The sequence below is a fragment of the Electrona antarctica genome (assembly GCF_951216825.1).
Source record: "Electrona antarctica genome assembly, contig: scaffold_93, whole genome shotgun sequence".
NCBI classification, from domain to species: domain Eukaryota; kingdom Metazoa; phylum Chordata; class Actinopteri; order Myctophiformes; family Myctophidae; genus Electrona; species Electrona antarctica.
Genome location: NW_027638165.1, coordinates 247,969 through 265,023, shown reverse-complemented (window position 1 = coordinate 265,023; position 17,055 = coordinate 247,969). Strand labels below are relative to the sequence as shown.

The window sequence follows — 17,055 nt, the reverse complement described above, 5'->3', positions numbered from 1 at the left end:
TCACATACCTGCCATCTGAATATACAACCTGTACTATAATATACTGTATCAGTGTGTTTTAATGACACATACCTGCCATCTGAATATACAACCTGTACTATAATATACTGTATCAGTGTGTTTTAATGTCACATACCTGCCATCTGAATATACAACCTGTACTATAATATACTGTATCAGTGTGTTTTAATGTCACATACCTGCCATCTGAACCCTCCCTGTCCCCTCTCGATCCTGCCTGGGGTAATTATTTACCCTGAAAACCCTCCCTGTCCCCTCTCCACCCTGCCTGTGGTAATTATTTTACCCTGAAAACACTCCCTGTCCCCTCCACCCTGCCTGGGGTAATTATTTTACCCTGAAAACCCTCCCTGTCCCCTCTTCACCCTGCCTGGGGTAATTATTTTACCCTGAAAAACCTCCCAGTCCCCTCTCCAACCTGCCTGGGGTAATTATTTTACCCTGATAACCCTCCCTGTCCCCTCCACCCTGCCTGGGGTAATTATTTTACCGTGAAAACCCTCCCAGTCCCCTCTCCACCTTCCTGGGGCAATTATTTTACCCTGAAAACCCTCCCTGTCCTCTCTCCACCCTGCCTGGGGTAATTATTTTACCCTGGAAACCCTCCCTGTCCCCTCTCCACCCTGCCTGGGGTAATTATTTTACCCTGGAAACCCTCCCTGTCCCCTCTATCCCTTCCTGGGGTAGTTATTTTACCCTGAACCAACATGGCCTCCCAGTCCCCTCTCCCCAGGGTGGAGAGGGGACAGGGAGGGTTTCCAGGGTAAAATAATTACCCCAGGCAGGGTGGAGAGAGGACAGGGAGGGTTTTCAGGGTAAAATAATTGCCCCAGGAAGGTGGAGAGGGGACTGGGAGGGTTTTCACGGTAAAATAATTACCCCAGGCAGGGTGGAGGGGACAGGGAGGGTTATCAGGGTAAAATAATTACCCCAGGCAGGTTGGAGAGGGGACTGGGAGGTTTTTCAGGGTAAAATAATTACCCCAGGCAGGGTGAAGAGGGGACAGGGAGGGTTTTCAGGGTAAAATAATTACCCCAGGCAGGGTGGAGGGGACAGGGAGTGTTTTCAGGGTAAAATAATTACCACAGGCAGGGTGGAGAGGGGACAGGGAGGGTTTTCAGGGTAAATAATTACCCCAGGCAGGATCGAGAGGGGACAGGGAGGGTTCAGATGGCAGGTATGTGACATTAAAACACACTGATACAGTATATTATAGTACAGGTTGTATATTCAGATGGCAGGTATGTGACATTAAAACACACTCTCCCCTCTCCCCAGGGTGGAGAGGGGACAGGGAGTGTTTTCAGGGTAAAATAATTACCCCAGGCAGGTTGGAGAGGGGACAGGGAGTGTTTTCAGGGTAAAATAATTACCCCAGGCAGGTTGGAGAGAGGACAGTGAGTGTTTTCAGGGTAAAAGACTTACCCCAGGCAGGGTGGAGAGAAGACAGGGAGGGTTTTCAGGGTAAAATAATTACCCCAGGCAGGGTGGAGAGGGGACTGGGAGGGTTTCAGGGTAAAATAATTACCCCAGGCAGGGTGGAGAGGGGACTGGGAGGGTTTTCAGGGTAAAATAATTACCCCAGGCAGAGTGGAGAGGGGACTGGAAGGGTTTTCAGGGTAAAATAATTACCCCAGGCAGGGTGGAGAGGGGACTGGGAGGGTTTTCAGGGTAAAATAATTACCCCAGGCAGGGTGGAGAGGGGACTGGGAGGGTTTTCAGGGTAAAATAATTACCCCAGGCAGGGTGGAGAGGGGACTGGGAGGGTTTTCAGGGTAAAATAATTACCCCAGGCAGGGTGGAGAGGGGACAGGGAGGGTATTCAGGGTAAAATAATTACCCCAGGCAGGGTGGAAAGGGGACTGGGAGGGTTTTCAGGGTAAAATAATTACCCCAGGCAGGGTGGAGAGGGGACAGGGAGGGTTTTCAGGGTAAAATAATTACCCCAGGCAGGGTGGAGAGGGGCCAGGGAGGGTTTTCAGGGTAAAATAATTACCCCAGGCAGGGTGGAGAGGGGACAGCTTGGCTGGCTGTTGATGGAGGATCAGGGATTATTTCTTTGTTTTAACAAAACAATAAACATACATGAATATTCATGAATGTTGTAAAGATGGATTTATCACCTCATGCTCTCATCAAAGCATCTTTACTGCTGTCTGTCGTTCATCTCACACAAGGTGAGTCCAAACAACAAGACGATGCTACATGCTAACGGGCTAGCAGCAGATAGTTCACTGTAGAAACACAGCAGGATGCTACATCCTAACGGGCTAGCAGCAGATAGTTCACTGTAGAAACACAGCAGGGTGCTACATGCTAACGGGCTAGCAGCAGATAGTTCACTGTAGAAACACAGCAGGGTGCTACATGCTAACGGGCTAACAGCAGATAGCATTAGTTCACTGTAGAAACACAGCAGGATGCTACATGCTAACGGGCTAACAGCAGCAGATAGCATTAGTTCACTATAGAAACACAGCAGGATGCTACATGCTACATGCTAACGGCCCAGCTTGTTGTGAAGGATGTATTATTGTGTGTTTTCCGCCACTCTCTGCATCCGGTGATCTCCTGACAGACACTGATCTATTTGGAGGTTCTGGACGTTCTAACTGTAGCTTTCAGACATTTAGTTTGGATTGTATTGTTCCACTTTTCTGCTTTGGCAGCAATGGATGCAGATGTATGTATGTTATCTCTCGCCAATTAAGCTCCTTTGAATTGAGTTGAGTTGAATGTAATTCATCTAGTTATTGGTGGAATGGACCAGGAGGAGGAGAGGATGGACGTTAGACTTGTTGTTGTTTGTGTTAAATTAAAAAGCTGCTCATTCCTGTGAGGAGATGACGCCTCCATATGCGGATATTAGTGACCTGTCGAAATGTGTGACCCTAGAGGCTGCTTTTCGCATTGATCACATTATGATATTAAAACCAGTAGGCCTGTTTTATATACCATTATGATATAATAGAGGTGAGGAGGGAAAATAGCATCAAATAAAACCACAGTCAGACAACAGCTGAGCGACCCCCTGGAGTCACGGAATTCATTGGGTCACATAGATTGGTGTAACAGCAGCGGCTTCATAACAACTAAATGATGAACATTATCATCTGTTAACACGTCTCCATTATTACCGCTTAATAGTGTCTTACAACTCAACTCAGTTCAAAGGAGCTTTATTGATATGAGAGAACATGCGTTTAAAAACTGTTTAAAAGGGGAAAAGAAACATTTGGAGGTACAGCATTGTGTAAACATAAAGTATATACAGTTCGAGGTACAGCATCTAAGTAGTCCTTAGGGTGGTTGTATTCCATTGTTTACATGTGCAGCAGGTCTACTTGGTACAGATAGTAGTCCTTAGGGTGGTTGTATTCCATTGTTTACATGTACAGTAGGTATACTGGGTACAGATAGTCCTTAGGGTGGTTGTATTCCATTGTTTACATGTACAGCAGGTCTACTTGGCACAGATAGTAGTCCTTAGGGTGGTTGTATTCCATTGTTTACATGTACAGCAGGTCTACTGGGTACAGATAGTCCTTAGGGTGGTTGTATTCCATTGTTTACATGTGCAGTAGGTCTACTGGGTACAGATAGTAGTCCTTAGGGTGGTTGTATTCCATTCACACATCTTGCTGCTGCTGTGTTTGTACATTGTTGTATTTCTCCCAATAGGCACGGGAGTGTTTTTTGTCATTGGTCATAGTTTCAAACTCACTTTGGGTGTGTGTTAGTTTAGTAGTTAGTAGTTAGTTTGGGTGTGTGTTAGTTTAGTAGTTAGTAGTTAGTTAGGGTTTGGGTGTGTTAACTTGTGTAATCTGTGGGAAGTATGTGTCTCTGATGTCAACTACCACTAGTTACATTGTTTACATGGAGTATGTGTGTCTGATGTCAACTACCACTAGTTACATTGTTTACATGGAGTATGTGTCTCTGATGTCAACTACCACTAGTTACATTGTTTACATGAAGTATGTGTCTCTGATGTCAACTACCACTAGTTACATTGTTTACATGAAGTATGTGTGTCTGATGTCAACTACCACTAGTTACATTGTTTACATGGAGTATGTGTGTCTGATGTCAACTACCACTAGTTACATTGTTTACATGAAGTATGTGTCTCTGATGTCAACTACCACTAGTTACATTGTTTACATGAAGTATGTGTGTCTGATGTCAACTACCACTAGTTACATTGTTTACATGGAGTATGTGTGTCTGATGTCAACTACCACTAGTTACATTGTTTACATGGAGTATGTGTGTCTGATGTCAACTACCACTAGTTACATTGTTTACATGGAGTATGTGTCTCTGATGTCAACTACCACTAGTTACATTGTTTACATGGAGTATGTGTCTCTGATGTCAACTACCACTAGTTACATTGTTTACATGAAGTATGTGTCTCTGACGTCAACTACCACTAGTTACATTGTTTACATGAAGTATGTGTCTCTGATGTCAACTACCACTAGTTACATTGTTTACATGGAGTATGTGTCTCTGATGTCAACTACCACTAGTTACATTGTTTACATGAAGTATGTGTGTCTGATGTCAACTACCACTAGTTACATTGTTTACATGAAGTATGTGTCTCTGATGTCAACTACCACTAGTTACATTGTTTACATGGAGTATGTGTCTCTGATGTCAACCACCACTAGTTACATTGTTTACATGGAGTATGTGTGTCTGATGTCAACTACCACTAGTTACATTGTTTACATGGAGTATGTGTCTCTGATGTCAACTACCACTAGTTACATTGTTTACATGAAGTATGTGTGTCTGATGTCAACTACCACTAGTTACATTGTTTACATGAAGTATGTGTGTCTGATGTCAACCACCACTAGTTACATTGTTTACATGAAGTATGTGTCTCTGATGTCAACTACCACTAGTTACATTGTTTACATGGAGTATGTGTCTCTGATGTCAACTACCACTAGTTACATTGTTTACATGGAGTATGTGTCTCTGATGTCAACTACCACTAGTTACATTGTTTACATGGAGTATGTGTCTCTGATGTCAACTACCACTAGTTACATTGTTTACATGAAGTATGTGTCTCTGATGTCAACTACCACTAGTTACATTGTTTACATGAAGTATGTGTATCTGATGTCAACTACCACTAGTTACATTGTTTACATGGAGTATGTGTCTCTGATGTCAACTACCACTAGTTACATTGTTTACATGGAGTATGTGTGTCTGATGTCAACTACCACTAGTTACATTGTTTACATGGAGTATGTGTCTCTGATGTCAACTACCACTAGTTACATTGTTTACATGGAGTATGTGTCTCTGATGTCAACTACCACTAGTTACATTGTTTACATGGAGTATGTGTCTCTGATGTCAACTACCACTAGTTACATTGTTTACATGAAGTATGTGTCTCTGATGTCAACTACCACTAGTTACATTGTTTACATGAAGTATGTGTGTCTGATGTCAACTACCACTAGTTACATTGTTTACATGGAGTATGTGTCTCTGATGTCAACTACCACTAGTTACATTGTTTACATGAAGTATGTGTGTCTGATGTCAAACAACACTAGTTACATTGTTTACATGGAGTATGTGTGTCTGATGTCAACCACCACTAGTTACATTGTTTACATGGAGTATGTGTCTCTGATGTCAACTACCACTAGTTACATTGTTTACATGATTTAGACCAGAGGTTCTCAACCACTGGTTCTAGTACCGCTGGTGGTACTTGAGCCCCCTCTGGTGGTACTCAGAGGAGTCGCCCAAAAAAAAGGGGAAAAAATCACACCCGTGTGAAATGAGTGGTGCAACTCCGTGTGTGTGTGTGTGGGGGGGGGGGGGAACGCACCCAGGGTGCCGGCGAGCTGCCCGGTCCGAAACGGTTGAGAAATGACAGTTACTGTGGGGCTCCCTCTACTGTACCCTCTACTGTACTGTAACTGTACTGGGACACCCAAAATCATCATATATACAGTTAATATGTGTGTGTTTGTGTGTGTGTGTGTTAGGTTGCGCACAGGTGGTGAAAAACAACCATGCTGTTTTCACCCAGCCAGCCACCCAGCCACACACATAGCTCCGTAAGGGAGTGGTTGTACCACTCAAAAAAAGACAAAAGTGGAATGAAATATTTATATTACTGCAGGTAGTTCTTCTGACTATTGGTTGAAACAGGCTCTCCAGCCGTGCTGAAATGAGCATCAAATCACACCTAGCCGCTAATAGAAGATTTGAGAACGGATTAATCACATTATGAAATATCAGTTGTGCTGATTAGTGATTAGACTGAGTTTTGTCAGAGCAGCAGCATTATTGGCTTCTAGGAATGGAACAGAAAGGGCAGGTCTACGCTGCTGTATTTTAACATCAGTTATTATAGGAATGGAACACAAAGGGCAGGTCTACGCTGCTGTATTTTAACATCAGTTATTATAGGAATGGAACACAAAGGGCAGGTCTACGCTGCTGTATTTTAACATCAGTTATTATAGGAATGGAACACAAAGGGCAGGTCTACGCTGCTGTATTTTAACATCAGTTATTATAGGAATGGAACACAAAGGGCAGGTCTACGCTGCTGTATTTTAACATCAGTTATTATAGGAATGGAACACAAAGGGCAGGTCTACGCTGCTGTATTTTAACATCAGTTATTATAGGAATGGAACACAAAGGGCAGGTCTACGCTGCTGTGTTTTAACATCAGTTATTACTACTACTATATAATATATAGTAGTAGTATAGCCTAGTATGTAGTATCATATATAGTAGTAGCTGTTAGAGAATAATGTCATAATTCATCTTCCTCTGAAGTGTGAACAGAACAAAGACTGATTGATGTGATGTTCAGCTTCATGTTTACAATGGCTTTCTTTCTGTCACGCACGCACGCACGCACGCACGCACGCACGCACGCACGAGCACGCACGCACGAGCACGCACACATGCACGAACACGCACGCACACATGCACAAACATGCACGCACACGCGGACACACACACACGCACCCGCAGCACACACACACACACTACTGTTGTTTAATGTAGGAAATGAAATGGGATTGTGACCCAAATACATATTTGTATTCGGCATACAGTGATAGACATTATAAATAAATAGTATTATATCACATTCCATTCAGTGGTAGACAATATAAATAAATAGTATTATATCACATTCCATACAGTGATAGACAATATAAATAAATAGTATATCACATTCCATTCAGTGGTAGACAATATAAATAAATAGTATTATATCACATTCCATACAGTGATAGACAATATAAATAAATAGTATATCACATTCCATTCAGTGGTAGACAATATAAATAAATAGTATTATATCACATTCCATTCAGTGGTAGACAATATAAATAAATAGTATATCACATTCCATACAGTGATATACAATATAAATAAATAGTATATCACATTCCATACAGTGATAGACATTATAAATAAATAATATTATATTATATCACATTCCATACAGGGATAGATAGTGTGTGTGGGGTGAATGTAATGCACAATCTACGCAAATAGATTTGGATAAATTAAAGGGTAAGACCACTTTTGTAGAGGTTTGGGTTGTTTTCTTATCTTATCAAACTAGTCCATTCCATGAGTTATTTCACTCCGTTGTGGTGTTTATTAGCAATTTAAGAAATAAAAACAGTCGCTCATTGACTTCCATTGAAACGGGGGAACAGCTCTCAAAGTCACTCTTTTAGCACATAAACCAACGCAACAAAAGCTGATTCTGACAGTTTATGACATCAGGAGAACTAATGCAGTTTTATTTTCGTCTTTTAAATTAGATTTATAAAGTTACTATTTTGGTTGGAGATATACTGAAGCAGTACTACGGCGTTCCCAACTCTCGCGGGACGTCTTGCGAGGTTTCGTTTGTAAACAAGTCTCCACGGTGTTTGAGATGCACCCAGCTGCAGCCTCGCATATGAGCAGTCCCAGAGACAGACGCTTCTTCTAAAGTGTCTTCTAAAGTGTCTCCCTCAAACACGTCCATTGTTTATGTTTTTAGTGGTAAGCGGACAAGATCAAATCCATTTGTTTATGTCCCCGTTGGGGCTCAATGGGCATTCCAATAATACGCTTCAGGAGTGTGTGTACAGTTTTGGTCCAATCAGATCGTTTTTTACTCAACGCGAACAGCAGTGATTTGGTCGGCGTAGGCAAACCTACCGGATCTTCTTTCTACACAAATTAGTCAAAACAAGACAAAATGTAATTTTTTTTAATTAAAAAAAATCACACCCGTGTGAAGTAAGTGGTGCAACTCCGTGTGGGGGTCCCCGGGGGGTCCCCGGGAACTTCCAGACCCGCAGGAACGCGCCCAGGGTGCCGTAAGCGACTGTTTTTTATTTGTATTTCTAAATTTGCTAATAAACACCACAACGGAGCCAAATAACTCATGGAATGGACTAGTTTGCCCATAATAATGTAAGAAAACAACCCAAACCTCTAAAAAAGTGGTCTTACCCTTTAATTAATCTGATTGTTTCCATGGTAACCATGCTACTGTGTTTGTTGTTTCCATGGTAACCAGGCTACTGTGTTTGTTGTTTCCATGGTAACCAGGCTACTGTGTTTGTTGTTTCCATGGTAACCAGGCTACTGTGTTTGTTGTTTCCATGGTAACCAGGCTACTGTGTTTGTTGTTTCCATGGTAACCAGGCTACTGTGTTTGTTGTTTCCATGGTAACCATGCTACTGTGTTTGTTGTTTCCATGGTAACCAGGCTACTGTGTTTGTTGTTTCCATGGTAACCATGCTACTGTGTTTGTTGTTTCCATGGTAACCAGGCTACTGTGTTTGTTGTTTCCATGGTAACCATGCTACTGTGTTTTGTTGTTTCCATGGTAACCAGGCTACTGTGTTTGTTGTTTCCATGGTAACCATGCTACTGTGTTTGGTGTTTCCATGGTAACCAGGCTACTGTGTTTGTTGTTTCCATGGTAATCAGGCTACTATGGGAATCCTCTCAACAAGTATGTCCGTCACTACGAGGGGCTGTCGTACGACACGGACACAGTACACAGTAACCACCAGAGAGCCAGGAGGGCGCTGTCGCACCACGAGCAGTTCCTGCATCTAGACTTCCACGCCCACGGCAGGTTGGTACTAAACTCTTTATTTATTTATTTATTTAGACTACATACAGATTGGCAACGGCTCCAGCTCATTAAAATTATTATTCTGCTATCTACGATTATAATCGTACCCCCTAGGCTAGGGTACGGCAGGTGCTACGTGCATGTTGGTAGACAACCGTATACTCCATACTGTATATGAAAGCTGTGACCGTCAATTTACCTTTTAGCATTGCTGGAGCGCCTCCGTCCCCACCAGCTATGGGATTTTTACACCCAGGCTCCATTTAAATCAGTGACCAGCTGAGCTCATGAACGACCGCGTCCTTCGTCATATAATCCTTATATCCTATAGTCCTCCATCATATAATCCTTATACCCTATAGTCCTCCATCATATAATCCTTATACCCTATAGTCCTCCATCATATAATCCTTATATCCTATAGTCCTCCATCATATAATCCTTATATCCTATAGTCCTCCATCATATAATCCTTATACCCTATAGTCCTCCATCATATAATCCTTATACCCTATGGTCCTCCATCATATAATCCTTATACCCTATAGTCCTCCATCATATAATCCTTATATCCTATAGTCCTCCATCATATAATCCTTATATCCTATAGTCCTCCATCATATAATCCTTATATCCTATAGTCCTCCATCATATAATCCTTATATCCTATAGTCCTCCATCATATAATCCTATCCTATAGTCCTCCATCATATAATCCTATCCTATAGTCCTCCATCATATAATCCTTATATCCTATAGTCCTCCATCATATAATCCTTATATCCTATAGTCCTCCATCATATAGTCCTTATACCCTATAGTCCTCCATCATATAATCCTATCCTATAGTCCTCCATCATATAATCCTATCCTATAGTCCTCCATCATATAATCCTTATATCCTATAGTCCTCCATCATATAATCCTTATACCCTATAGTCCTCCATCATATAATCCTTATATCCTATAGTCCTCCATCATATAATCCTTATATCCTATAGTCCTCCATCATATAATCCTTATATCCTATAGTCCTCCATCATATAATCCTTATACCCTATAGTCCTCCATCATATAATCCTTATACCCTATAGTCCTCCATCATATAATCCTTATACCCTATAGTCCTCCATCATATAATCCTTATATCCTTTAGTCCTCCATCATATAATCGGTTCAGGAATATAAACGAAGACAGGTTGCTTTCTAATAACATGCTTTTAGATGTTATTGGAACTTCAGTGCCAATAATGGAGAAACACCACCTTATGAATTATTAATCATTATGATTGTAGAAACACCACCTTATGAATTATTAATTATTATGATTGTAGAAACACCAATTTATGGATTATTAATTATTATGATTGTAGAAACACCACCTTATGAATTATTAATTATTATGATTGTAGAAACAGCACCTTATGAATTATTAATTATTATTATGATTGTAGAGACACCAATTTATGGATTATTAATTATTATGATTGTCAAGACACCACCTTATGAATTATTAATTATTATGATTGTAGAAACACCACCTTATGAATTATTATTATGATTGTAGAGACACCACCTTATGAATTATGAATTAATATTATGATTGTCAAGACACCGCCTTATGAATTATGAATTATGATTATGATCTTCCAGACATTTCAACCTGAGGATGAAGAGAGACACGTCGTTATTCCATCCTGACCTGAAGGTGGAGATGTCTGGAGAAGAGCTTCCTTACGATACATCGCACATCTATACTGGAGAGATCTATGGTGAGTTCTCTATGATATCTATATCTATACTGGAGAAGAGCTTCCATACGATACATCTACACTTCTATGGTGAGTTCTCTATGATATCTACATCTACACTGGAGAGATCTATGGTGGGTTCACTCTAGCCTGGCGCGGCCAGACTCATAGAGATCTATGGTGGGTTCACTCTAGCCTGGCGCGGCCAGACTCATAGAGATCTATGGTGGGTTCACTCTAGCCTGGCGCGGCCAGACTCATAGAGATCTATGGTGGGTTCACTCTAGCCTGGCGCGGCCAGACTCATAGAGATCTATGGTGGGTTCACTCTAGCCTGGCGTGGCCAGACTCATAGAGATCTATGGTGGGTTCACTCTAGCCTGGCGCGGCCAGACTCATAGAGATCTATGGTGGGTTCACTCTAGCCTGGCGCGGCCAGACTCATAGAGATCTATGGTGGGTTCACTCTAGCCTGGCGCGGCCAGACTCATAGAGATCTATGGTGGGTTCACTCTAGCCTGGCGTGGCCAGACTCATAGAGATCTATGGTGGGTTCACTCTAGCCTGGCGCGGCCAGACTCATAGAGATCTATGGTGGGTTCACTCTAGCCTGGCGCGGCCAGACTCATAGAGATCTATGGTGGGTTCACTCTAGCCTGGCGTGGCCAGACTCATAGAGATCTATGGTGGGTTCACTCTAGCCTGGCGCGGCCAGACTCATAGAGATCTATGGTGGGTTCACTCTAGCCTGGCGTGGCCAGACTCATAGAGATCTATGGTGGGTTCACTCTAGCCTGGCGTGGCCAGACTCATAGAGATCTATGGTGGGTTCACTCTAGCCTGGCGCGGCCAGACTCATAGAGATCTATGGTGGGTTCACTCTAGCCTGGCGCGGCCAGACTCATAGAGATCTATGGTGGGTTCACTCTAGCCTGGCGCGGCCAGACTCATAGAGATCTATGGTGGGTTCACTCTAGCCTGGCGTGGCCAGACTCATAGAGATCTATGGTGGGTTCACTCTAGCCTGGCGCGGCCAGACTCATAGAGATCTATGGTGGGTTCACTCTAGCCTGGCGCGGCCAGACTCATAGAGATCTATGGTGGGTTCACTCTAGCCTGGCGCGGCCAGACTCATAGAGATCTATGGTGGGTTCACTCTAGCCTGGCGCGGCCAGACTCATAGAGATCTATGGTGGGTTCACTCTAGCCTGGCGCGGCCAGACTCATAGAGATCTATGGTGGGTTCACTCTAGCCTGGCGCGGCCAGACTCATAGAGATCTATGGTGGGTTCACTCTAGCCTGGCGCGGCCAGACTCATAGAGATCTATGGTGGGTTCACTCTAGCCTGGCGCGGCCAGACTCATAGAGATCTATGGTGGGTTCACTCTAGCCTGGCGCGGCCAGACTCATAGAGATCTATGGTGGGTTCACTCTAGCCTGGCGCGGCCAGACTCATAGAGATCTATGGTGGGTTCACTCTAGCCTGGCGTGGCCAGACTCATAGAGATCTATGGTGGGTTCACTCTAGCCTGGCGCGGCCAGACTCATAGAGATCTATGGTGGGTTCACTCTAGCCTGGCGCGGCCAGACTCATAGAGATCTATGGTGGGTTCACTCTAGCCTGGCGCGGCCAGACTCATAGAGATCTATGGTGGGTTCACTCTAGCCTGGCGTGGCCAGACTCATAGAGATCTATGGTGGGTTCACTCTAGCCTGGCGCGGCCAGACTCATAGAGATCTATGGTGGGTTCACTCTAGCCTGGCGTGGCCAGACTCATAGAGATCTATGGTGGGTTCACTCTAGCCTGGCGCGGCCAGACTCATAGAGAGGGTTCACTGATGTTTCCTCCCCGCTCATTGACAGAGAGTATGCGGAAGCTGGAGAAATCAGAAAATGATCGTGGCCAATCAGTGACTGCGTTTCAACGGCTGTCCGTACAACAGTGAAAAGCAGCCTCTGATTGGTTCATGTGTATATGGTGACGTAACATTTATGCTGCAGTACTTTCAAAACAACATTGGCTGCCCTCAACGCAACAAGTTTAAAAGTTTACACAGAAACGATAAGAACAGCAGTTATTTCAGATATAGACTCTGACATATATCCGACATATCTCGCTCACGTATAAAGTAGAAACTATTAAACAGACCTTGTTGTTTTTAGCGTGGTTGCCGTGGTATGAGGAGCGGACCAGCGCACTGTGTGGTGACGTCAGCTTTTTGTTACGCTGATTGGCTAGATGGATCTGTCTGTCAAGGCAACTACTAACGCCCACTTTTCAAGCTGCCTATGGCCGAAGTCCAGACTCATATGCGGGGAAGAATCTTCAGTGAATCCCCGCTATGAGGCTGGCCAAGCCAGGCTAGGTTCACTCTACACTGGACAGATCTATACTGGACAGATCTATGGTGAGTTCATTCTATAATGGACAGATCTATCCAAAAGTATTATCACAGTATTTTTTTGCGCTTTTTAATGGTTATTTTCAAGTTACTTAAAGGAGCATTCAGTGATTTGGCTGATTTGGAAACCCCCCCGGTCCGCCCCGGTAACAAGATGTGCACATGCACACGCTCTACAGTGGGGGGGACGTGCAACAGGCCAACAGCACACACACCAAGGCCCGCCCCTGCTCGATCATGATTGGCGGAAGGCCCCTCTCTATCCTGTTTGGATGAAGGCTGGCCACCTAGCCAAAAACGAAACCTACGGTTTTTTGACCACCTGGGGTTAACTGGGGACAGGGAGGAACTCCTTATATGGTCAGAACACTCTATAGTAGGGGGGATTATCACAACAAAACAAAAAAAGAAGTGATATTTGAATTAAGTGAAATCACTGAATATACCTTTAACAGTACAACGTAACAAAAAAACGAAAAGAAATACCATTTAGTAGACCCTCCAGAAAAATGCGGGCAGAAATCCTTGATTATGCGATGGAATATGCAGGGTTTTATGTGAATGTATGAGGCAGAATTGTGGGAATTTGCTAAAGTAGCAAAAAAATACAAAATAGCATAATCACTTTTAAAAACCTACACTATTGGTTCTCAAAGTGGGGTCCAGCAGTTCCAGGGGGTCCCCAGCTAAATTTATGAATATCATAAATATCTAATTAACCACTTTAATCATACACATTGGCTATTTGAAAATAGCCGATCTACAAGCTTAAACACAAAATATTTTTCAGATGGGGGTCCGCAGTCAAATACATTAATTTAGGGGTCCTTGAGTGAGCAGAGCCATGCAATTGATTGATTGATTGATTGAAAATTGTATTAACAGTTTGCAGAATTACAGTACATTTCAAGCACAAACTCAATACAAAGGCTGTTAACTGTGAGTGGACGACCCAATTAAGCATTACACTTGTTTACAACAGGGTCCACCATGTTCAATTCATCAAAACATTTAGAGACGTACAAATAGACACTTCTATATAGACAAAGAACAGAACAGGAATTCATCATAATGGAGGTAAAATAAACATATACAGTGAGGGGAAAAGGGTGGGGGGGGATTCAGATTTTACGGGGGCCAGTTTCAAATTGCAGCCATCCGTAGGTGCCCTTTGAGAGCGGTTTTGAAGGAGTCAAGGGATTCGCATGTCTTTTTTTTTTTTAAACTCTTTATTTTTGAATTTTTTAATATGCAAGAGACACAAAAGACAAACAAGGCATACATTAAAACAAAAACATCAACAGAAGAAACAGAATAATAATAAAAAACAAAACAAACAAACAAACAAACAAACAAACAAATGAGGTCACGGGATGTACAGCAACAAGCAACAACAATACATATTACAGACTTGGATTCATTGACAACCGAAAAGACACAGCCCATATTCACTCCATATCCGCCCCCCCAGCTAAATACTCTATCCATTTCTCCCATCTTCTTTCACCCAGCTCTTTTTGCAGTCTCAGAGAATAGGTCATCTGTTCTAGGAGATGTAGTTGTTTCACAATGTTGATAAATAGGTCAGCAGTAGGACAATTCTTTTGTAACCAATTTCTTGTAATAGCTTTTTTGCTTGCTACAAGTAAAATCTTAAGTAAGTAGGAGTCATCCTGATTTAGCCCATCTGGGAGTTGTCCTAGGTACAAAGATGTGAATGTATCATCTATTCCAAAACCCATAATGTTTGAGATAAGTGTTGTCACTTCCTTCCAAAATGGTTGAATTACAGGACAAGACCAAAAGACATGTGCATGATCAACCACTGTATCTCCACATTCTCTCCAACAGTCCATATGGTTGCCAGTCTGTTTGGACTTCTGTTTTGGAGTAATAAAGAAGCGAATCTGGTTTTTCCAACAAAAGTCTCTCCAAATCAAGGAATTAGTGGTCGTTGATTGCGTTTTCCATGTATTCATCCATACTTCATCACTTATATCAATGCCCATCTCTTTTTCCCATCTCTCTTTCACATACATTGTAGAATCCTTTTTCAACGACATAAGTCCATTATATAGTTTACTCACAAGACCCCTATTACTTCCTGAGCCATAAGCATTTGTAAATATAGTGATTAGACTTGTTGTAATACCTGGAGTAGACCCTTTTACCTTTTTACCAAAATAATCCCTTACCTGCAAGTATCTAAAAAAGTCCTGGTTAGCCAACCCATATTTCTGCTTTAAGTTTTCAAAACTATCAATATCTCCATTTCTTATCATAGTACATATAGAGGTGATGCCATTGTGGTGCCATTGTTTGTACCTATTGTCTAATACTGCTGGTATGAAGTCAGGGTCATATGCTGGCCATCTTAAAAGTTTTGCCTCCCTCTGAAGATGGAAGCGTTTAACAACTTCCAGCCATATTTTGAACGATAAATTTACCCACTGACTCCTCGTCTGAAACAGTCCTTTCTCTCTGTCAGTGCAACCCAATAGTGACTGTATTGGTATATCCATCAGGGATAACTCTATGCTTTTCCATTTTGCAATGTAGGGTCGGTTACACCAATATACCAAGGGTCTTAGCTGAGCTGCTAGATAATAGTCCCTTAAAGATGGGAGAGACATGCCTCCTCTCTCTCGGGGCAGTTGTAAGGTAGAAAATTTCACCCTTGGCCTTTTTTTATCCCAAATAAAACGTGAGATATGTTTATTCCATTCCCTGAATTGTTTTAAAGGTATTTCCACTGGCAGTGACAAAAAAAGGTATAGTAATCTGGGTAAAATTACCATTTTGACTGCTCTTATTCTGCCACCTAAATCGAGAGGAAGCACGCTCCACCTGCCAAGATCATCATACATTTTTTCCGTTGCACCTTTGTAATTTACGTCAAACAATTGCGACAGGTCCTTGGGCAAATTCACACCTAGATATTTAATATGAGATGAATACCAATTAAAATTGTATTTTGTTATGTTTTCTTGTGTAGGATTGTAATTGAATGTCAATACCTGGGTTTTATTTACATTAAGGGCATACCCTGAGTAAGAACCATATGTTTCCAATATTTCCATCAGTGTAGGTAGCCCCGAACCTGGGTCCATGATTGTGACAAGGACATCATCAGCATACAACCCGATTTTATATTCTTCTCCACCTATGGATATCCCCTTTAATCTTATTTCCTCTCTAATTGCTTGGGCCAGCGGCTCGATGAAAAGATTGAAGAGGCTCGGACTGCTTGGGCAGCCCTGACGGCATCCACGTTCCAGGGCTATGGGATCGGAAAGACTACCATTTATTTTTATCCTTGCTGTAGGGGAAGAATAGAGTGCTTGAATGCGTTGTATAAAACCCTCACAAAAACCAAATCTGTGCATTACTAAGTAGAGGAAGCCCCAATCCACGCTGTCGAAGGCAGCCCTAGCATCCAGACTGATTACGATAGCGCTGGATTTTTCATTATTAATCTGCTCAATAACATGTAAAGCCCTCCTTATATTATCTTGGGTTTGCCTGGTTTTCAAAAAACCCGATTGGTCCTCATCGATGAGAAATGTCATTGCCTCCTCCATCCTCCTTGTTAAAATTGAGGTATATAGCTTATAATCTGTGTTTAACACACTTATGGGTCTATAATTCCCACATTCCGTTTTATCCTTTCCTTCCTTGGGGATAACAGATATAAAGGCCTCATTCCATGATGGTGGAA

The 17,055-nt window shown here is 42.4% G+C and overlaps 1 protein-coding gene across 6 annotated transcripts in view; it reads left to right on the top strand.

The window, feature by feature from the left end:
* The first annotated feature begins 2,031 nt into the window (after positions 1–2,031).
* LOC306918346 (disintegrin and metalloproteinase domain-containing protein 10-like) overlaps positions 2,032–17,055 on the top strand; it is a 76,039-nt gene continuing 61,015 nt past the window's right edge. For all 6 annotated transcript variants that reach the window (XR_013789325.1, XM_079531242.1, XM_079531241.1 and 3 more), the window contains exons 1-3: positions 2,032–2,198; positions 9,032–9,182; positions 10,836–10,954. Coding sequence is in view for 5 of the 6 variants with exons in the window: in XM_079531242.1 (XP_079387368.1) it covers positions 2,117–2,198; positions 9,032–9,182; positions 10,836–10,954 (352 nt within the window). In the remaining variant the exon portion in view is untranslated. The remainder of the gene's footprint in view (positions 2,199–9,031; positions 9,183–10,835; positions 10,955–17,055) is intronic.